Raw genomic sequence first — 23,369 nt, 5'->3', positions numbered from 1 at the left:
TTATTTTCCATTTACGTCAATGGTAAAACTGCCCCGACTTCAATGGCAGCAGCAGGGCCAACATTAAACACTCTGGAAAGTCCCACCTTACATCCTAGCCTGTTTTCTGAAGGTTTCTAATGACACAAATCGTGTGTTTTGGTTATTAGGAACATTAAGCACAGAATGTAACAGTGACTGGATAGGTTTCAGAGTAGCAGCCGTGTTAGTCCTTATCAGCAAAAAGAACAGGAGGACTTGTGGCACCTTAGAGACTAACAAATTTATTTGAGCATAAGCTTTCGTGGGCTACAGCCCACTTCATCGGATGCATAGAATGGAACATACAGTAAGAAGATATTTATACATACAGAGAACATGAAAAGGTGGAAGTAGCCAAACCAACTGTAAGAGGCTAATTAAGAGACGCTATTAACAGCAGGGGAGAAAAACTTTTGAAGTGATAATCAAGATGGCCCATTTCGGACAGTTGACACGAAGGTGTGAGGATACTTTGTTGCCAATTCTGTCCACATATCTATTCAAGTGACACCATCATAGGACCTAATCACATCAGCCATGCCATCAGGGGCTCGTTCACCTGCACATCTACCAATGTGATATATGCCATCATGTGCCAGCAATGCCCCTCTGCCATGTACATTGATCAAACCAGACTCTTCGCAAAAGAATAAATGGACACAGATCTGACATCAGGAATCATAACATTCAAAAACCAGTAGAAGAACACTTCAACCTCTCTAATGACTCAGTGACAGACGTTAAGGTGGCAATTTTGCAACAGAAAAGCTTCAAAAACAGACTCCAACGAGAAGCTGCTGAACTTGAATTAATATGCAAACTAGATACCATTAACTTAGGTTTGAACAGAGACTGGGAATGGCTCGGTCATTACACTAATTGAATCTATTTCCCCATGTTAAGTATCCTCAGACTTTTGTGTCAACTGTCCGAAATGGGCCATCTTGATTATCACTTCAAAAGTTTTTCTCCCCTGCTGCTAATATCTTCTCTTAATTAATTAGCCTCTTACAGTTGGTTTGGCTACTTCCACCTTTTCATGTTCTCTCTATGTATAAATATCTTCTTACTGTATGTTCCATTCTATGCATCTGATGAAGTGGGCTGTAGCCCACGAAAGCTAATGCTCAAATAAATTTGTTAGTCTCTAAGGTGCCACAAGTGACTGGATAGTTATTTCATTTAGAGCTGCAAGTCACCTTCAATAGGGTTACCATATTGGAGCCCCTGAAAAAGAGGACACTCCAAGGGGCCCCGGCCCCGCCCCAACACCGCCCCTTCCCTGCCCCAACGCCGTCCCTTCCCTGCCCCAACTCCACCCCCTCCCTGAACACTCCGCCCCCCTGCTCCTCCCCCTCTCCTGCTTCCCACGAATCAAATGTTTGCGGGAAGCCTGAAACAGGCAGGCAGCAGGTAAGCTGGGGCTGGGGGGAGCGCGAGGAGATGTGGCCCAGTCCGGCCCCTCCGGCCGAGCGGCTCCCTCCGGCGGCCGGCCAAGAGGCTCTGGCCCGGCTCGGGCCCTGGGGCGCCGGTCAAGCACCCCCAGCCCCGGTCGCTCCGGCTCGGCTCGGGCCCCGGTTCTGGCTACCGACCAAGCACCCCCAGCCCCGGTCGCTCCGGCTCGGCTTGGGCCCCGGTTGCGGCCGCCGGCCAGCGGACGAGCATGCCCAGCCCCGGTCGCTCCGGCTCGGCTCGGCTCGGGCCCCGGTTGCGGCCGCCGGCCAGCGGACGAGCACGCCCAGCCCCGGTCGCTCCGGCTCGGCTCGGGCCCCGGTTGCGGCCAGCGGCCAAGCACCCCCGGCCCCGGTTGCTCTGGCTCTGCTCGGGCCCCAGTTCCAGCCGCCGGCCAAGCACCCCCGGCCCCACCAGCCCTGGAGCCAAGCAGCTCCGGCCCGGCCCTGGCAGAGCACCCCCAGCCCTGGTCGCTCCGGCCCAGCTCGGCTCGGCCCCGGTTCCGGCCAGCGGCCGAGCACCCCCGGTCCCACCGAGCTGCTCCGGCCCAGCCCTGGCCGAGCGGCGCTGGCCGAGCAGCCCCAGCCCCAGCGGCTCCGGCTCGGCTCGGGCCCCGGTTCCGGCCGAGCACCCCCAGCCCAGCCCCGGCCAGCGGCCAAGCACCCCCAGCCCCGGCCCTGGCCGAGCGGCGCCACCCGGCGGCATCCCAGCTCGCAGCCGCCTCCTCCTGGGCTCCGGCAGCTGCTGCGCTGGGGAGAGCAGCGGGAGCCGGGAAAGTTGAACCCCAGGGAGGAGGCGGTCCCCTTACCATGCCTCCCTATTTTCCCGGACATGTTCGGCTTTTTGGAAATTCCTCCCAGACGGGGATTTGAGGACCAAAAAGCCGGACATGTCCGGGAAAATCCGGACGTATGGTAACCCTACCTTCAATTCATGCAGCTGAGGTTTTGAGACAATCTTCTGCATATTTTACTAACCATCACTGGTAGTAATGTGACAAAGTAGTCTGCCTTGTTAGCTCTAGCATCACTGGAAGGGATAGATTTCACGGCCAGAAGGGACTACACTGTGATCAGCCTGTCTGATCTCTTGTATAACAAAGGCTACAAAACTTCCCCAAAAATAATTCCTTTTGAAATAGAACAGATCTTTAAAAAAAATCCAGTCTTGATTTAGCTCATGTCGCTTTCCTGTTGCCAAGCTGCAGCTCTCATCTTGGATCAAAGATGTGTTTGTACAGCAGCGAGCACAAGAGGACCCTGAACGAAGTTTTTGGGCACTAACAAAAATACAAACTCTCCTTGCTCTTACCCATCGGACACACTCAAGCCATAATAACTTATAAAATCAGTGGCTTCTTCGCAGTCTCTAAACAGTAGCATGCGAACCAAGTTATCCAGAGGAAAGACAGTGGATCTCTGAGTGTTCACAGTGTAGGCAATATTGAGAGACTTGAGAGCATCTCTGCGTATCTGGAAAAAAAAAAAAAAAAAAAGCCAAATAGCTGTTAAACTTCTGGAAGACCTCAGAAAATATGAATTAGACAGAGCTGCTCTTCACACCTAGAAAATTAGGAGGGCACTTTCAATAGGAAAATCAGTTTTGAAAAATTATACATTACCATTACCATCACCTTCAATCATTCAAGTGGAAAGAATTGTTTATATTTAAATTTTCTTTTCACTTTTTGCATTGTTTGCTTTTTAGCTTTTACTCATTGTGGATAGTGAACCACGCCTGGCCCCTTACAAGTGTTTTCTTTGGTTTCTCATGCACTAGCACAAGTGCCTCAGGGTTTCCAACACTGGAGCACTGACATTTCCCAAAACAAGTCAAGGGTTGTCTCTTTGTTCTCTGCTTGTATTGCGCCTAGCACAATGGGGCCTGGTCCATGACCTGGACTTCTAGGCACTATGACAGTACAAATAATAAGAATAAATGAGACCCCAAAATAAAAAAAGAACACCCTGAAAATATGTTCCATATTTTGCATATTTTGTGGGATGTAAGAATATCAAATTTTAAAATGGTTATGCACTCACTCTGAAAGCAAATCCTGTATTTTAATGCTTTTTCTATTTTGCATTGTGGTGGAAAGGCATTTTGTTTGTTTCCTTTCTAAATCTGAGGTTTTTCTTAAAGAATACAGCAGGCAGAACTATTAGGGTTTAATAGATATGCATTGGGCTTGGTGCTCTTTGAATCAACCCTGGCCCACACTGTATTATTAGATACTGGTACAGAACACACAAACTCCTTTTTCTTACCTGGTTGAAGTAACAGTGTAAGAGACAGGCATTCAGATAGGAAGCTGCTCGCACCAACTTGAAAAACCTTACAAAATTATTGCTGTTTAATGCAGCAAAGGCTTGAACTGCAAATCTGACCTCAGCTGAGTTTCGGATAGCAGGTTGAAACTGCTGCACTTCTCTGTTGAGACAAGAAAGATGGGAGTTTTTTCACCAAAACTTTAATGACCTTAGCTCAACAGCGATCTCTGTGAATGTATTTTTAAAAATGGCCACTTTTAAAACACTCACACAATTAAAGATAGTCTTGATGCCTTGATAGCATAACTCTAATGCATGTAAATTAAATTAGTAGCAGTATCCTTTCATCATTTATGCTCTTATGTAATAGTTCAATTAGCATTAACATAATGGTATTGTTGTTATGGTTGGGGAAGCTAATTCATTATAAAATGTATGTATTTGGACACTTTCTGAAAAAAGAATCCCATGACTAAAGTTTCGTGCTTTTCTCAGCCCAAAAGGTGACTTTTGAGTTACTTGCACATGGTGAAAAAAAAAAAAGGTAGTATTGAAGCACTTGAAGAAATTTAATATTTTTCTGATGCATTTAAAATAGGGCTGTTTATTTCAGTAATTCGATATTCAAAAAGACATTTATTCAAATGTTTATATTCAAAGGTTAGGTATTTTTTGGGTGAGGAAGAAGACTTTAGTAAATTCCATTCACTCAGTTTGGGATTGGTAAAAATACGAGTTTTTCTTTTTACTAAAATAAGCTAACACTTTACGACATACTGCAGGAAAAATGGCTGAAGTTTGAAATTTGTCCCATAAATAGTCCTTAATGAAAGAAAGTGAAGTGAAAATGAATATGTTTTAGGCAACTGAAAAATAAGTTCTGAGCATCTTCACTGAGCATCTGCAGAGTAAAGAAGCCCTGCCTGTTTTATGACATCACTGCAAATTTCCCCCGTCCACCCTGCACTGGGGTGGTCAGGATGCACGAGGCTTGCATTAGAACACACACAATCTCCACACCTTACCCACAACCAGTGCCTTAACACAGCAAAAACGCAGATTAAAAACCTTGCAGAGAGACAGCAGTTTTAGGGTTTCTCTGTAATTTTTGTTCCATTCTGTGATATTTGGCAAATTCTAAGCTTACATGTAAAAATCTATAGTTTTCATTGGCAATGATACAGACATCACAATATAAATCAATGTGATGCTGACCTGCTAACCCAGACATACAGAAAACTAATTCCAGGAAAGGTGTGAATGTGACCAACGTTCCCTCTAATTTTTTCTATCCATGTGCAGAATAAATTTTATGTGCCGCAATATCGAGGTAATGTGTGGATGTGCGCCACCAGTAGAAACCAAAAACCTAGATATAATATACTTTTTTTTAAAGTTACCATAGGATAATTACTCCAGCCAGGACAAGTTAGGCATTTTAGAACTCACTACTCAAAGAATTAAATTTAAGCATAAGAGAGAAATAAAATGATGAAATGCACAGACCAGTCAAAAAACTAAAATAACCGAACTTTGAAAGAGTAAAATTACAGAGAATATATGTGCATTGCAGGAAGTACCAAGAAGTACCAACAACAATGCAAGTATGTGTTGGGAAGTGGGCGTGAAAGAGGCAGAGAGCGAGCAAGCGTGTGTGTATTCGTTCAGACTGCAGCAGCCACCAGCAGCTCCCTCTAACTCCTGAGCTCTGTCTCCCCTCCCCCTTCTGCAGAGATGGGGTACACGGGCGGGGGGAGTTGGGGAGGAGAGACCCTGACATCAGCGCCCCCCCTTGTCCCCCTGCACAACAAGCAGCTGGCCAGAGGCTCCAAGGCTGAGGGCAGGAGAAGCGCAGCAGCAGGGGGAAGGGGCACCTGAACACAAGTCGCCGGATGTGCGCGGCACTTGACTGACTCTTGTGCGAGTGCACAGCTTAGAGGGAACCCTGAAAGTGACCTTCACCCGCTACATTTGCCTCAGTGAGAGGAAAAACAAACACCTAATGGGAATGATTCAAATGCTAAAAAGATTAGCGCATAAACAGTTTCTTCTCCGCTCTCTCAAAAGTTAAGTTACAGGAAATGAAATGCAAAAACTGAATATATATAGTAATGTAACATCTCCATGATGACAATTTGTATTTTTGAAAATGTAACAGTAAAGCCTTCACCTAAGATCTTCTAAATATGAATTCTATGTTATAAAAATGTTCCGAAGGCAGAAGATGAGGCAAGTGTGACAAGCTGACAATTCACCTGAGAATATCCCCCTTGTTGAGATTCAGCAGCACATTGTAGCCTCTGAACTCTGCTTCACTCTTGCAGTAAATACCCTTATTAGCCAGGTCCTGGTACATCTCCTTCAGGCTCTGCAAACATTTAGTCATGTTCTCATTGTTGATCTTGGCATCAAAAGAGGACATGGGCTCCTCACACAAGTGGTGGGCACAATGAATATGAAAACGAGTGCACTTCTCAATCAAGGATACTGTTAGACAGTCACAGAGATGTTGCTGGGTTATATCCTGGCCAAAAAGCAAAACAAAACATTTGTAAATTTAGCAATAGTTACAAACCTAGCCAAATAAATAAGTCATTTTGAATTCCAGCTGGAATTCATCTTTTATATTGTTCACACAAGCATTCTAGACAAAACTCTTTAATTTTGAAAAGATGAGTCTCTTTTCTACTTTTTGTTTAATTTTTAAACTGCCACAGGTGTATTTTGGATTCTAGCTGTCAAGTGGGTCCAAGTGCCAAGGGTTACCTTTCTTATTCCACGTGTCCTATTCCATACAAAGTCATACCACTCTCGGTAATTCCCTTCCCCTTGGTCCATGATTTGGGTAACTAAATAGTCCATGGTCATGCACAACACCTCTGAAGGTCTCAGTTCATGGGGCAAAGGCTCCTCCTGGTCTGCCGAAGACCTGCTGTATTCCTTTATTGCAGCTGCATGGTTTACCTGAGAGAGCAGGAAGAAAGCAATCAAAGAAACACAGAGTGTATATTAAAATCCTGAGTATTAAGTTGACTGTGTTAACATAACCATTGCCAAATATCTACTTTCAGAACAGAGTAGGCTATTGAAAAAGAGTTTGACATTGTCCACACTAGTGGCCAAACCACTATCAACCCTTGCTGTGGAGAACAGTATCTTTTACTTAAGTATGGACATATTGGGTCAGAACAATGGTCCATCTAGCCCAGTATCCTGTCTCAGATAGTGACCAGTGCCAGGTGCCCCAGAAGAAATTATCAGAACAGGGCAATTTAGAGTGATCCATCCCAACATCCAGTCCCAGCTTCTGTCAGTCAGAGGTTTAGGGATACACAGAGCACGGGGCTGTGTCCCTGACCATCTTGGCTAATAGCCATTGATAAGACCTAATCTCCATGAATGTATCTAATTCTTTTTTGAACCCAGCTGTACTTTTGTCCTTCACAACATCCTCTGGCAATGAGTTCCACAGGTTGACTGTACATTGTGAGAAGTAATACTTCCCCTTTTGTTTGTTTTAACCCTGCTTGTTCATTGAAGGGATAAGTAAACACTTCCCCATTCACTTCCTCATACCATTCTTGATTTTAAGAGACCTCTATTATATGCCCCCCCAGTCATCTCTTTTCTAAGCTGAACAGTCTAAGTCTTTTTAAACTCTCTTCCCATAGAAGCTGTTCCATACCCCTAATCATTTTTGTTGTCCTTCTCTGCACATTTTCCAATTCCAATGTATGTTTTTTGAGATCAGGTAACCAGAACTGCAGAGAGTATTCCAGGTGTGGGTGTTGCATGGATTTATATAGCAGCATTAGGATATTTTCTGTTGCATTACCTATCCCTTTCCTAATGGTTCCTAACATTTGGTTAGCTTTTTTGACTGCCACTAAACATTGAGTGGATGTTTTCAGAGAACTAGCCACAATGACTCCAAGATCTCTTTCTTGAGTGGTAACAGCTAATTTAGACCCCATCGTTTTGTATGCATAGTTGGGATTATGTTTCCCAACGTGCATTACATTGAATTTATCAATATTGAATTTCATCCAGCAGTTTGGGGCCCAGTCTCCCAGTTTAGTGAGATCCCTTTGTAATTCTGTGCAGTCTGCTTTGGCCTTAACTATCTTGGGTAATTTTGCATTACCTGCTAATTTTGCCACCTCAACGTGCACCCCTTTTGTAGATCATTTCTGAATATGTTGAACAGCACAGATCCCAATACAGATTCTTGAGGGACACCATTATTTACCTCTCTCCATGGGGAGAGATTAATAAGACTGAGACTTTTCAGCTTGGAATAGAGACGGCTAAGGGGAGATATGATTGAGGTCTATAAAATCATGACTGGTGTAGAGAAAATAGATAAGGAAGTGTTGTTTACTATTTCTCATAATACAAGAATTAGGGGTCACCAAATGAAATTAATAGGCAGTAGGTTTAAAACAAATAAAAGGAAGTATTTCTTCATACAGCGCACAGTCAACCAGTGGAACTCCTTGCCAGAGGATGTTGTGAAGGCCAAGACCACAACAGAGTTCAAAAAAGAACTATATAAATTCATGGAGGATAGGTCCATCAATTGCTATTAGCCAGGATGGGCAGGAATGGTGTCCCTCGCCTTTGTTTGCCAGAAGCTGGGAATGAGTGACAGGGGATGGATCACTTGATGATTACCTGTTGTGTTCATTCCCTCTGGGCACCTGGCACTGGCCACTGTCGGAAGACAGGATACTGGGCTAGATGGACCTTTGGTCTGACCCAGTCAGGCCATTCTTATGTTCTTATATAGTGCAATTCCTGTACCAGCCTGACCTACTGTGTCAGTCCTATATATTTTGTACACTGGTACACCTCTACCCTGATCTAACACGACCCGCTATAACACGAATTCGGATATAATGCGGTAAAGCAGTGCTCGGGGGGGGGGGGGGGGGGGCTGCGCACTCCAGTGGATCAAAGCAAGTTCAATATAACGCGGTTTCACCTATAACGCGGTGAGATTTTTTGGCTCCTGAGGACAGCGTTATATCGAGGTAGAGGTGTATTACCATGTGCCATTAATTAGCCTCATTCCACCAAGTTTTCGTAATGCCTATTAAATCAATATCTCCATTTAATGCTAGGCACTCCAGTTCACCCATCTTACTATTTAAACTTCTAGTGTTTGTATATTATACCAGTTGTCCCCCATCTGTCATTTCTGCAGGCAGTGCCATAACTACTGACTTGATGGTATTAATTTATTGATACAAAGCAGGGGTCTCAAACACGCGGCCCGTGGCCCATGATTTTCTGCGGCCCGCGAGCCCCTCGCAGCCCCCCCGCCCTCCCCTAGTGTTTACCAGAGCGGCGGCCGGACGTGCACCGGGAGCAGGGCATGCTCTCTGCCTGCCTGCCCTGCCCTGCGCAGCTCCGGGAAGAGGCTGGAACATGGGGAAGGGGGGGCGGAGGGGCTGTGTGGGGCTGTTACTTCAAGCAGCGCCCCCAGCAGCTCCCATTGGCTGGGAACAGGGATCCGCGGCCAATGGGAGCTGCTGGAGGCAGTGCCTCAAGCAACAGAAACGCACAGCCCCTCCACCCCCCCTTCCAGCCTCTTGCGGGGGCAGGACAGGCTCCCTGCCTGCCTGCCTGTCTGCCCTGCCCCCGGTACGCGCTGGGCCAGATCCTGCCCCCCAACCCCCTCCTGCAGCCAAACCCCCTGCCCTGAGCCCCCTGCCGCACCCTGCACCCCGACCCCCTGCCTCACCTCGCACCCCTCCTGCATCCCAACCCACTGCCCTGAGCCCCATGCCGCACCCCTCCTGCACCCCGACCCCCTGCCATACCCTGAACCCCTCCTGCACCCTGACCCCTGCCCTGAGCCCCCTGCCTCACCCCGCACGCCTCCTGCACCCTGACCCCCTGCCCTGAGCCCTCTGCACCCCGACTCCCTGCTCTGAACCTCCTGCCGCACCCCACACTCCTCTTGCACCCCAACCCCCTGCCCTGAGCCCCCTGCCGTACCCTGCACCCCTCCTGCACCCTGACCCCTGCCCTGACCCCCTGCCGCACCCTGCACCCCGACCCCCTGCCTCACCCCGCACTCCTCCTGCATCCCAACCCATTGCCCTGAGCCCCATGCCGCACCCCTCCTGCACCCCGACCCCCTGCCGTACCCTGCACCCCTCCTGCACCCTGACCCCTGCCCTGAGCCCCCTGCCGCAACCTGCACCCCGACCCCCTGCCCTGAACTCCCTGCCACACCCTGCACCCCTCCTGCACCCTGACCTGAACCCCCTGCCGCACCCTGCACCCCGACCCCCTGCCTCACCCCGCACCCCTCCTGCATCCCAACCCACTGCCCTGAGCGCCATGCTGCACCCCTCCTGAACCCCGACCCCCTGCCGTACCCTGCACCCCTCCTGCACCCTGACCCCTGCCCTGAGCCCCCTGCCGCACCCTGCACCCCGACCCCCTGCCCTGAACCCCCTGCCGCACCCTGCACCCCGACCCCCTGCCCTGATCCCCCTGCTGCACCCCACACTCCTCTTGCACCCCAGCCCCCTGCCCCGACCCCCTGCCATACCCTGCACTCCTCTTGCACCCCAACCCCCTGCCCTGAGCCCCCTGCTGCACCCCACACTCCTCTTGCACCCCAACCCACTGCCCTGATCCCTCGCTGCACCCTGCACCCCTCTTGCACCCCAACCCCCTGCCCTGAGCCCCCTGCCCCACCCTGCACCCTTGCTGTACCCCTCACCCCTCCTGCACCCCACACCCCAACTCCCTGCCCTGAGCCCCCACCACACCCCACACCCCTCCTACACCCCCTAGGGGCAGGGAGGGGGCAGAGTTGGGGTGGGGATTTTGGGGAAGGGGTTGGAATGGGGACAGGGAAGGAGTGGGAAGAGGCGGGGCAGGGGCAGAGCCTCATGGAAGGGGTGGAGTGGGGGCGGGGCCAAGGGCAGCGGGGGGGGGGGGGGAGGTGTCAGTAATGCGGACCTCAGGCCAATGTACTAGTCCTCATGTGGCCCTCATGGTCATTTGAGTTTGAGACCCCTGATATAAAGGCTTTTGTATGGTCCCCACCACTATAGTATTTGAGCACTTTGCAAATGATAATGGATAATTCTCACAGCACCCCTGTGAGGTTGGGCAGTGCTACTGTACCTGTTTTAATGGTGGGGAACAGAGGCACAGAGAAACTAAGTGACTTGTCCATGGTCATACAAGGAGTCTGTGGCAGAACCAGGAACAGAACTGTGATCTTTTGAGTCCCAGTCTAGTGCGTGAACCACAAACCATCTTTCCTCCTAAAATATCCAGAGTGGCTTCAGTCACAGCTACAGCACTTCTCTTTGTTGCCTGAAGAGGAGGCTGCAGTGCTAACATGGTGAGCAAGAACTGTTTTGAGAAGGGAGAAATTCATCCCCAAATCAGCAGGGTGTCTTGTCAAGTACATCAGGAAAAAGTAGCATTCATCCCAGAATGAAATGGTGTATAAAAGCCCATGCTCTCCTGAGACTCACACGTGTGTCTTGGTCAGATTCAGTGGGATGAATGAGCTCTTGCTTACACCACCGACAAGACAAAGCGGCTGTATTTGGACTACAGGAATAAAAACGGATCGGGATATATTATAACCAAATGCACAAATACAAAATAGGGGATAACTGGCTTGGCAGCAGCACTGCTGAGAAGAATCTGGGAGTTGTGGTGGATCACAACCTCAACACGAGTCAGCAGTGTGATGCTATTGCAAAAAAAGCAAATGCAATTTAAGGTTGCATTAACAGCGGCATAGCATGCAAGTCACGGGAGGTGCAGTGCTGGTTAGGCCTCAGCTGGAGAAATGTGTCTAATTTTGGTCAGCAATGTATAGAAAGGACGTAGAGAAGCTGGAAAGGATCCAGAGGTGAGCGACAAAGAAGATCAAAGGTATAGAATGCAAGCCATATGAGCAAAGTCTGAAGGAACACGTGAAAAGATGGGAGTTGCCTTACCAAGTGTGTGTGTGTGCGGGGGGTGGGGGGGTGTCAGTGCTAACGAGGCCAATTCAATCAGTGTGGATGTGGCCTAATCCCAACAGTTGACAAGAAGAATATCAACAGAGGGAAAATTACTTTTTGTAGTGACCCAGCCCCTCCCAGTCTTTATTCAGGCCTAATTTGATGGTGTCCAGTTTACAAATTAATTCCAGATCTGCAGTTTCTCGTTGAAGTCTGTTTTTGAAGTTTTTTTGTTGAAGAATGGCCACTTTTAAGTCTGTTATTGAGTGTCTAGGGCAGTGGTTGTCAAACTTTTGTACTGGTGACCCCTTTCACATAGCAAGCCTCTGAGTGCGACCCCCCCTTATAAATTAAAAACACTTTTTAATATATTTAACACCATTATAAATGCTGGATGCAAAGCGGGGCTTAGGGTGGAGGCTGACAGCTCGCGAGCCCCCGTGTAATAACCTCGTGACCCCCCCGAGGGATCCCAACCCCAGTTTGAGAACCCCTGGTCTAGGGAGACTGAAGTGCTCTCCTACTGGTTTTTGAATGATACAATTAACACTGTAACATTTTGAATGTTACAATTAGCACTGACCCCCCCACTCGGTAAGGCAACTCCCATCTTTTCATGTGTTGTATATTTATACCTCCCTACTGTATGTTCCACTCCATGCATCTGATGAAGTGGGTTTTAGCTCACGAAAGCTTATGCCCAAATAAATTTGTTAGTCTTTAAGGTGAGTCAAGGACTCCTCGTTGTTTTTGCTGATACAGACTAACACAGCTACCTCTCTGAAACCTGAAGGAACACGGTATGTTTAGTTTGGAAAAGAGGAGATTAACAGAGGACATTAGAGCAGTCTTCAAATACTTGAAAGGCTGCCATAAAAAAGATGGAGAAAACTTGTTCTCTCCTCCCAGAGGCCAGAACAAGAGGCAATAGGTTCAAACTACAGCATAGCAGATTTAGATTAAATCTCAGGGAAAAGTTTCTAACTAAGAAAAAAGGACAATGGAACAGACTGCCTAGAGAGGTTGTGAAAGCTCCGTCCCTGGAGTTTGCAAAAGGAGGCTGGAGCCATCTGTCTTGGATGGTTTAGACACACAAATCCTGCATCTTGGCAGGGGGTTAGACTAGATGACCCTTGCGGTCCCTTCTAACCCTTGTGTGACACTATGCCCCATATTCTTCATGGAGATATATTTATGATATGAATATGGCATAACTAAGATATGTTTTATGCAAGATGGGTCATGTGACATATCATTGGAAAGGTTATTATGTACTGACTATGATTATCCTATTTGTATGGATGTATCATTTCTGTATCTGAAGTTAGGAATATTGACTATGTAACAATTATAACTGTGTTTGCACCTGGAGAACACCCACCAGACAAAATGCAATCAGTCTGGCTGGTTAGTCAATGGGCCATTAGGGAGGACAATAGGACTTTGAAGATGCTAATCTCCCACCTTCCTGAGAGGCTTCCTGGGATGCTGCTTTGAGGTTGCAGCGTCATGTGATCATGTCACCTGGTACTGGATTCCATCTTGGACTACTAGCATTTTTCCACCGAGGGGGGAAATCACACAGAGACAGAGGATTCCGGCCACATGTAAATCCTATTTAAGGCAGGGAAGTGAAGTAATCAGGGTCGGTTCTTCACTGAATCCCTGCCCAAGATGACTGCTGGGAACACCTAAGACTGATCTGGGGAAGGGAAGAACTGGACCCAGGCTAGAAGGCGTCTGGTCTGTGAATATCTGGAATTCTAAGCTGCAAGCAAAAGAAGTTGGTCTTCAAGAATCTCTGCAACCTGCTTAAAACAACATTTTGGGAGATAAATTACTTCTTGTAGCCAGTTTCTTTAGTGTATTAAGCTTAGTTTGCATGTTTGCTTTATTTGCTCAAGTAATCTACTTTGATCTGTTTGCTATCCCTTATAATCACTTAAAATCTGTTTTTTGTAGTTAATAAACTTGCTTTTGTTTCCTATAAACCAGTTTGTGCAATTCATAACTGGGGGAGCAAAAAGCTGTGCACATCTTTCTCCACACTGAGGGAGGGGGTGATTTTCATGAGCTTACACTGTACAGATTTGGGTGCAGCACAAGACAATACAATTTTGGGTTTACACTCCTGGGGGGGGGGGGGGGGTGCACTTGAGTTCTGGGCAATCCCTGAACTGAGTCTTCCCATACAGAGCAGTTCTCAGTGTCTGTGTCTGTGTCCTTTTGCAGCTGGGTGTTGCCTTACTTATGTGTGTGCTAGAGGAGGCTTGAGGGCCTGGCTCAGCAGGACAGAGCGAGGGAGCCCAGGCTGGAGGAACGGGCGGGCTCAGTGGGACCCCAGTACATCAGGTGGCACTCCGGGGGAGAGGGGACAACCTGTCACACCTATGAGTCTATAATTGTTACAATAACCTATTATCAATTTAAAAGAGAGCTTCCCCCTCTAACGGGGAATTTTATATACCTATACTGCAGTCTTGGAAAGGGTGTTCCTATCTGTGCGTCTACAAACAAACATGGGATTTCTTTGTAAAAAATCCAGTTCGTATTTAAGTTCTGGGATCTAGAGTCATTGGTCCCTAGAAATTTTCATCAGAATTAACCAGAGATATATTGCACAGTGTTGACAGCTTAACTGACGATTCAATGACAGCAAATAAACAATCACAACAGCAGCAGTCAGTACATAGAGGCTGGTACCTTGTCAGATCCTGGGACCACTTCAAAGATACTGAGCTGGTTCCTCGTCTCCCTCATATAGCGTTCTTTTTCAGGACACATGTCTGGGCACGTTCCAACAAATGTTTTAGCTTTGCCTAGATCGGTCCTTTTTACTCGAGCTAAACAGGTGTTAAACAAAAACAAGTGTTAAGTGCCCTGCTCATTCGTTTCCAGCTGATGGACATCACCCAGGTATAATCAAATCAGACTAGAGCCCTAGGTATGCCGTGTTCCAGCAGGAGCCCAAACATCCACTCTTTATTATTTACTATTAGGAGAGTGCTGACAGTGCACTGTACTGAACAAACAGAGAGGGTAACATGGTCACTTTCTTAAGGAGCTTACAGTCTATAAAGATCATTCAGCCACAAACAGCGAGTGACCTGACAGAGGATTCCTCTATCTAGCCCAGCGGTGGGCAACCTGTGGCCCGCGGGCTGCATACGGCCCATCAGGATAATCTCATTGCGGGCCGCGAGACATTTTGCTGACGTTGACCGTTCGCAGGCACGGCCCCCCGCAGCCACTGGGAGGCCCAGACTGGGACATGTGGGGGAAAAAGGGGTAGAGGTACTCTGGACTAGTAGTTCTCAACCTTTCCATACTACTGTACCCGTTTCAGGAGTCTGATTTGTCTTGCGTACTGCAAGTTACACGTCACTTAAAAACTACTTGCTTACAAAAATCAGACATAAGTGTCACAGCACGCTATTACTGAAAAAGTGCTTACTTCCTCATTTTTACCATGTAATTATAAAATAAATCGATTGGAATACAAATATTGTACTTGTATTGTAGTGTAAAGTAAAAACAAGCCACTGCATAGTTTGTCCTGACTTCGCTAGTGCTTTTTACGTAGCCTGTTGTAAAACGAGACAAATATTTAGATGAGTTGTTGTACACCCTGGAAGACCTCTGCATACCTCCAGGGATACATGTATCCCTGATTGAGACCCACTCCTCTAGACAAAATCCAAGGGCAGATGGATGTTTTTGATATGATTAGTTGAGTAATAGGTCATATTCAAATAATCATTAGGCTGCAGAGCTGACACAACAGAGAGAGAAATGGCAGCTCACACCACTCTTAAAATTAAATTATGCATCTTCCCCCCATGCAAAGCCAGATTATAGAAAGGATCTAAGGGAAAAGGCATCTACATGCATAAGAAATTGGTGAGTAGTCACTCTGCCTCAGGGAACCCTGTAATTTAGGGCCAAGCACGTAGTACTTGATCCATTGTCCTGCTCCCCATTCCTGTAATCTTGCTATGCCAACATACCCCTTCTCCTTGCAGAGTCCACTTGAACGACATACTCCTTACTCAGCAGTTTTACTGCATTTAAACTCTTCAGCAACACAGACATTTTTCACTGTCTGCACTCAGTACTGTAACAATCCACTTTCAAAAGGATATCTTTGTAACTAAAAACATGCAGGTTGCTTTTTCTTTAAATGTGCAGATCTTTCAGAAACTAATGGCGCTACCAGAAAGATACTGGTATTGCATAGCACCATGAAGCAGCTCAATCCATATCAGGTAAACCAAAGTACAGGGATTTCAATGCATGGCTCCAAATTAATTTTAGAGTCATGTCACTATACACCCATGTGCTGACTATTTATTGCTTACCAATGTAAGATTTCCACATCAAACAAAAAAACTAGTGCCTATTTGCTAAGACTTTTACTCCAGTAACATCACACAAGTACAGTAGTGAAACAAGTTTAATATGAAACTACAAACATAGCATCTAGATAGTTCCCTACGGAATCCCCTGATTCCTTCTGACATATGAAAGATAGGCTTTTAAGAATGGACTCTCTTACAATTTCTAATCTGTGTAATACATATCTTTACTCCTTCAATGCACTCTAGCCTTGTAGCTGCAGTCAAAAGTTAGCTCCCATACAACTCCGTGTTTTGAGAAATGATTAAAATATCCCTAAACTAATGCCTCTTTTATACAGTACATGTCAATAAAGTATGCATAAACATTCTTTTGACAGGGATACTGTCTGATACTTACTCGTCACAACAGATATTCACGTGCAATAAAGACGCACAGAACATTGTAAGGACTATGTGAAACAAGTCTACCTAAACAGATCAGTCTCCCTGACAGGAGGGGAAAACCATGCTATTTTATAGGCTGTTCTATGCAGCACACCCATCCACCATGGTATCTGAGCATCCAGTCTAACCTCATTGGTTTCATACGCAGACATTACACTCATTTACCCGACTCGAGTCCCTTTCCAGCAGAAAAAAGATTTTAAATAATGTAAGCAGATTTCATAATACTTTACTGCCTAGTAAATGATAGAGAGATTGTGTTGATCTCATCAGACAAGCCTAATAAGAATCTAGCTAATACAAAATGTACTAATGGGAAAAAACTCTACAAAATTATAAAATAACATTCTAACGTTTCAGAAGCAATGTGTAATTTTTATCATAAACTAGTTTTATTAAATACAACAAAATAAATGAAAAATAAAGATAAAAGTTTCCCCTCTTGGGATCTGAGCTCAGGTATATTATTGTCATTCGAGTAGTTGAGCTGGCTCCCCTAAGATGCACCTTAATAGATGTTGAACTTCTAGATTTGTAGTGTCTTATTTTAAACTTGGATTCTCAAGAGTGAAAAGTAGGATACGAGATTTGCTATGGCAGATCAAACCATTGGCCCATCAGGTCCTACCTCTAGTAGTGGCCAATACTGGATGCCATAGAAAAAGGCTACATTTTGACAGAGAAAGAATTCCTTCCTAGTTCCTACAATTTGATAATCCTCATCTACACATGCATAATTACAAATGTTACCTTGTCGCATGATTTTATCCCTTTGGTCCAGAAGGCGATATTTGTCTTCAGAGGTCTCTGCCACTGAGCCTATCAGGTTACTGAGAGAGGATGCTGATACTGCCAAACTCTCAGAGTTCTGCCCTTCAGTCCCAGAATCAAATGGGTCTGCCTCAAACTGCAGCGACTTTGTAAGAGCAGATTTCTTAGCTGGAGAACTAGAAATAAACAACAGATTTGATCAGTGATACACTACTGTACACTGTGAAAATAAGAGGGACTGCAGGTCAAAGAGAATATAAGTTTGCTTGGATTTCTACTCTTAACGTACATCTCACTTTGTTGTCTAAAACTATTATGGAAATGTGATGCTGTCAGCAATATTATACTTCTGTACATTACAGTTATGACTGTCAATGTAGTCTTGAGCATTTAGCCAACTCATTTACATAAATGCATAATTAATTTCAGTGGAAGTTATGTATCTAAATCCCCTAGACAGCTCTGAAAAAATCTCAAATTTGGACAGCCATTGGACATAATGTTTACAGCAGTTTTATATCAGTATACAGTACGGTAGTCTGTATCTGTTCCTGCTTGTGATAAACTTTTTTGTATAATACTAAAGAACTAGAGTGTTTGGCTAGTCAAATCGCTTGACGGACTATTTGGTCTTGAATAGATGGTATCTTACATGTTGGAATGCTCCCCAGAAACACAACAGGCTGTTCCATTAGGGCCATACTCCATACCAACACAAATATATCAAGAGACTATGAAAGGCCCAATCCTGCAACCATTTTATAAGAATTGATTATCCAACGATTGATTTTTATAAACAATTAGAACAGTATTTACAACTGAGATTTATTTGCATGGTGAGCTTCAAGTTTTAAAATGCAGCTGAGCAAAATGAACTGCCATAATCATTTAATGTACAACATTTTATTTTTCTCACCCCACAAAACAAAAGTGGCTGAAGGGATTTTGCTGAAATAGCTAAGCAAAATTCACCTTTGGGAAGAGAACAAGCTTGGAAAACTTCAGCAAGCTACGAACATCTGAAAACACAAGTTATAATGGTTTGTAATCTTAACTATAGTGGTTGTTATCTAAGCCTATTACAAATGAAAAGAACAGAAGAGCAGTTGCTTTATGGTCTTACAGCCAAAACAGTGTGAGGCCCCATTGGGAAAAAAAGCCACAGATATATAACTTAACAGGCAAATTAAATAAAGCATCTTAAGATCCAAATCATGCATGAAATCAGAAGCATTGCTGCACATATAAGGGAAAATTATCTGTTCAACATATGTCTCAACCTTTAAATTTTAACACGACCAAGAGGCTCCTAAGTACACTCACATTCCAACTGGAATGAACAACAGAGAAGGTAAACAATAAATATACAATACAGTTAAAAGAACTTATCAGAAGCTGCAAACAAAACTGCCATGAATAAATGGGAACTTTGATTTTTGTTCTTGTTTATTCAATACAAAATGATTGTGGCTACTAGACACACATTCTGATAGGAAATCCTTGTCATGGAAAAAGTCTCTATCAGCCAGACTCCTAGAGAAATGAACATACCTTTTACTAGACAGGTTGCTACTGGTGGAGGGTCTTATTAAAGATTTGCGAAGAGGGGAATGCTGATAGTTTTGCTCTTCTTTGCTTTGTCTCCCTTCATCTTCATCTGCCTTCTTCTCCTTAGATGAAAATTCTTCCTTACCAAGACCTGAATAATATACCAAGTGAGGTCAGATACTTGCCAAATCATGCAACTAACGTTTTTAAATTTACTTCTTGAAAAAATGTGTTCTAATTTGTTTTAAATTTCCTTATGGTTTTAGAAGTCACAGTCATATGAATTTATACAGTGTTTGCAAGCTACTTTGCATTAGATGATGTGTCATGCACGAATCCAATTCCACAATGTAGGACTATGAAACTTATTGGTTCTGATGCAGACTGACAGAATGAGACACTACAATCCATACTGTTATGTAGTTCAATATGAAACGACAAAAGGTTTATTTAGCAATAACTGTAGTTGTTTGGCAGATTGTCAGCAAATGTAAAGCCTGATTATCTGAATTTTGGATTTACCAAATTTTGGATGTTTCCCAAATCAGAAATTTGTACAGATATGAATTTTATCAGAAATTGTGATTATCGAAGTCTCCCAAGACATTTGGATAATCAGGTTTACCTGTACAGACTCATTCTTGGATGCACATGTGTCCTCAGAACTTAAATCTGAACTTGGTGGAAAGATGGGGCCCATGTGCATGCTTTTTGGCAGCAGCAGCACACATCTGGTATGTTAACTAGTTTGTTCTGCTAAAATGATCAGAAGTGAAATAATTTAAGATGAAGTCATTTTCATAATCAGGCTCCAAAGTTAACAACATAATGAGATGAGCATGGGCAAGTAAGCACTCTCAGAGCTTCAGGAAGACAACACTGCAGCAGTTTGCATTCGTTTTTTGTGGGGAAGTTTAGGGCTGTGGAATGATGAGGCAATACTTTTGGTACTGGTGTTTGTCCCAGCGTTACTCAAATGTGGTCACCAGGGGCTTTTCTTGCGGTCTAAGCCTCCTGGGCAGTGGTTTGGGAGAGCGGGGGGCAAAGCAGCGGCCCCTCCCCAGGGGCCACTAGCAGTGGTTGGGCCCCGCCTCCCTCTGGAGGAGCAGGCAGTTAGTGAGTTCCCCACCTTCCCGGGAGTGGTGAGGTTGGGCTTCAGCTCTGGGGCGGCGGGCAGCAGACTCCAGCCACGGGGCTTTGGGCTCTGTCCCCAGGCAGTCCCGGGTGTGGGGCTTTGGGCTCCATTCCCTGGCTATGTGGTGGGGGGGCTCTGTCCCCGAGCTTACCCCCCACATCACCTATGACCCCTGCAGCCTCCCCCAGTGCCCCAGTTCCCGCTGCCTCTGTACCCTCCTCCCCATCCAAAGGTTAATTTGTCCCCGGGCTTGCCGGGGCTGAGTAGGTCTGCTGTGAAAAGTGATATTAACAAACATACAAATATCACTTTTCACAGCAGACTTACTTATAGCTAGCAAGTCTAAAAAAATAACCCCCAAAAAACAAACAAAAAAGAAACCAACAAGAAAAAAGACAAGAATACATTAGAAGCAAGAGGAAGACCAAGGACAGGGTAGGCCCACCGCTCAGTGAGGAGGGAGATACAGTAACAGGAAACTTGGAAATGGCAGAGATGCTTAATGACTTCTTTGTTTCGGTCTTCACCGAGAAGTCTGAAGGAAGGCCTAACATAGTGAATGCTAATGGGAAGGGGGTAGATTTAGAAGATAAAATAAAAAAAGAACAAGTTAAAAATCACTTAGAAAAGTTAGATGCCTGCAAGTCACCAGGGCCTGATGAAATGCATCCTAGAATACTCAAGGAGCTAATAGAGGAGGTATCTGAGCCTCTAGCTATTATCTTTGGAAAATCATGGGAGACAGGAGAGATTCCAGAAGACTGGAAAAAGGCAAATATAGTGCCCATCTATAAAAAGGGAAATAAAAACAACCCAGGAAACTACAGACCAGTTAGTTTAACTTCTGTGCCAGAGAAGATAATGGAGCAAGTAATTAAGGAAATCATCTGCAAATACTTGGAAGGTGGTAAGGTGATAGGGAATAGCCAGCATAGATTTGTAAAGAACAAATCATGTCAAACCAATCTGACAGCTTTCTTTGATAGGATGACGAGTCTTGTGGATAAGGGAAAAGCGGTGGATGTGGTATACCTAGACTTTAGTAAGGCATTTGATATGGCCTCGCAGGATATTCTTATCGATAAACTAGGCAAATACAACTTAGATGGAGCTACTATAAGGTGGGTGCATAACTGGCTGGATAACCGTACTCAGAGAGTAGTTATTAATGGTTCCCAATCCTGCTGGAAAGGTATAACGAGTGGGGTTCCGCAGGGGTCTGTTTTGGGACCGGCTCTGTTCAATATCTTCATCAACGACTTAGATATTGGCATAGAAAGTACGCTTATTAAGTTTGCAGATGATACCAAACTGGGAGGGATTGCAACTGCTTTGGAGGATAGGGTCATAATTCAAAATGATCTCGACAAATTGGAGAAATGGTCTGAGTTAAACAGGATGAAGTTTAACAAAGACAAATGCAAAGTGCTCCACTTAGGAAGGAACAATCAGTTTCACACATACAGAATGGGAAGAGACTGTCTAGGAAGGAGTACAGCAGAAAGGGGTCTAGGGGTTATAGTGGACCACAAGCTAAATATAAGTCAACAGTGTGATGCTGTTGCAAAAAAAGCAAACATGATTCTGGGATGCATTAACAGGTGTGTTGTGAGCAAGACACGAGAAGTCATTCTTCCACTATACTCTGCGCTGGCTAGGCCTCAACTGGAGTATTGTGTCCAGTTCTGGGCACCGCATTTCAAGAAAGATGTGGAGAAATTGGAGAGGGTCTAGAGAAGAGCAACAAGAATGATTAAAGGTCTTGAGAACATGAACAATGAAGGAAGGCTGAAAGAATTGGGTTTGTTTAGTTTGGAAAAGAGGAGACTGAGAGGGGACATGATAGCAGTTTTCAGGTATCTAAAAGGGTGTCAGAAGGAGGAGGGAGAAAACTTGTTCACCTTAGCCTCTAAGGATAGAGCAAGAAGCAATGGGCTTAAACTGCAGCAAGGGAGGTTTAGGTTGGACATTAGGAAAAAGTTCCTAACTGTCAGGGTGGTTAAACACTGGAATAAACTGCCTAGGGAGGTTGTGGAATCTTCATCTCTGGAGATATTTAAGAGTAGGTTAGATAAATGTCTATCCGGGATGGTCTAGACAGTATTGGGTCCTGCCATGAGGGCAGGGGACTGGACTCGATGACCTCTCGAGGTCCCTTCCAGTCCTAGAATCTATAAGAATGTTCAAAGCACCTTATTTGTGTTTCTATTCTGTTTTGGTCCAGTAAAGAATAGAGACAACTGTACATTATTTGTATTATTGAGTCTGCAAAAAAACCCAAACAAACCCTACATAGATAAATGATAATGATTTAGACATGTATATGTGAATATTTATTTGTTTTTCCTAAAGTTAATTAAGTATTTTAGGAAAAATTGTCAAAGAGGCCACCAAAAAATGTGTTGTGAGAAACCCCGTGCAGAGTACCGTGTAGTGATACTCAGATCCTAGGAGTATGTTTACAATAGGGTTAACTAGAGTGTTTTGTTCCATGGGAACAAAGTTAACACGGGAGGTATACTTCCAAACTGGACCACCATCTGGGGGGGGAGCTGTTCATTACGACTCGCGTCTGACAGACCCATACAAATCTATTACATTTAAACACTTATTTTAACAGAATACACTAAAAGAGAAAGACATAACTAAGTGGCAAAACATGAGGAAAGGAGGGACAGGAAAGAAACTGAAGAACTCAGCACCATGGCTCCTCATGTAACCTTACATCAAACATTAAATTCAGCAAGGGAGAGTATATCTGCCCCAGAAGTCAGCTTTCCAGATGGTTCCTAGTTTGCAAGGATACTAGAAGGAGAAAAGACCATCTCTTTTATTATGCAGATAGTTCTCAAATTAAAATTTTACCCAACCAATATAAAAAGTTTATTTTGCAGCATGAGGCTCTTGCTACTCATAAAACCACAATGTTAGGAACATTCACTACAGCTAGTGCCTAATTGCCTGGTTATCCATGGATGCTTTATAAAGGCATTATAGCTTGTAAGTGGGACAGTTAAATTCAAGACCTACATTTAATCCTTAAGGGGGGGTGGAGGGGGAAGTGAAGTAGGAGGACAGCAGATTAGATATCTAATAGGTAAGGCTACGTCACAGATATTTTTAGTAAAAGTCATGGACAGGTCACGGGCAGTAAACAAAAATTCACAGCCAGTGACCTACCTGTCCATGACTTTTACTATATACCCCTGACTAAAACTTGTGGGGAGAGGGGGCACGGCCCTGGGGGCGCTGCGGGTGCTTGGGAAGGGGTGCGGGTCACCTCCGCAGGTGCTGGAGGGGTTGGCAGGGCGGGGGCAGGTTCCCCCTCCCCAGCTCTTGGGAAGCGGAGACCTCCAGTTCATAGCTCCACGTGCTGCCTCCG

The 23,369-nt window shown here is 45.1% G+C and overlaps 1 protein-coding gene across 1 annotated transcript in view; it reads right to left on the bottom strand.

The window, feature by feature from the left end:
- The window catches only part of MCM3AP (minichromosome maintenance complex component 3 associated protein), a 75,943-nt gene that overhangs the window by 46,835 nt on the left and 5,739 nt on the right, over window positions 1–23,369 (bottom strand). The window contains exons 4-10 of the mRNA XM_065413441.1: window positions 18,856–19,003; window positions 17,284–17,480; window positions 14,435–14,574; window positions 6,510–6,707; window positions 5,999–6,267; window positions 3,741–3,903; window positions 2,785–2,945 (exon numbers count right to left, since the gene is read on the bottom strand). Of these exons, the coding sequence (XP_065269513.1) occupies window positions 2,785–2,945; window positions 3,741–3,903; window positions 5,999–6,267; window positions 6,510–6,707; window positions 14,435–14,574; window positions 17,284–17,480; window positions 18,856–19,003 (1,276 nt within the window). The remainder of the gene's footprint in view (window positions 1–2,784; window positions 2,946–3,740; window positions 3,904–5,998; window positions 6,268–6,509; window positions 6,708–14,434; window positions 14,575–17,283; window positions 17,481–18,855; window positions 19,004–23,369) is intronic.

Source organism: Emys orbicularis, chromosome 11, assembly GCF_028017835.1.
Source record: "Emys orbicularis isolate rEmyOrb1 chromosome 11, rEmyOrb1.hap1, whole genome shotgun sequence".
Classification (NCBI taxonomy): domain Eukaryota; kingdom Metazoa; phylum Chordata; order Testudines; family Emydidae; genus Emys; species Emys orbicularis.
The sequence above is the reverse complement of the archived record's forward strand: the minus strand, read 5'-3'. Positions and strand labels throughout refer to the sequence as shown.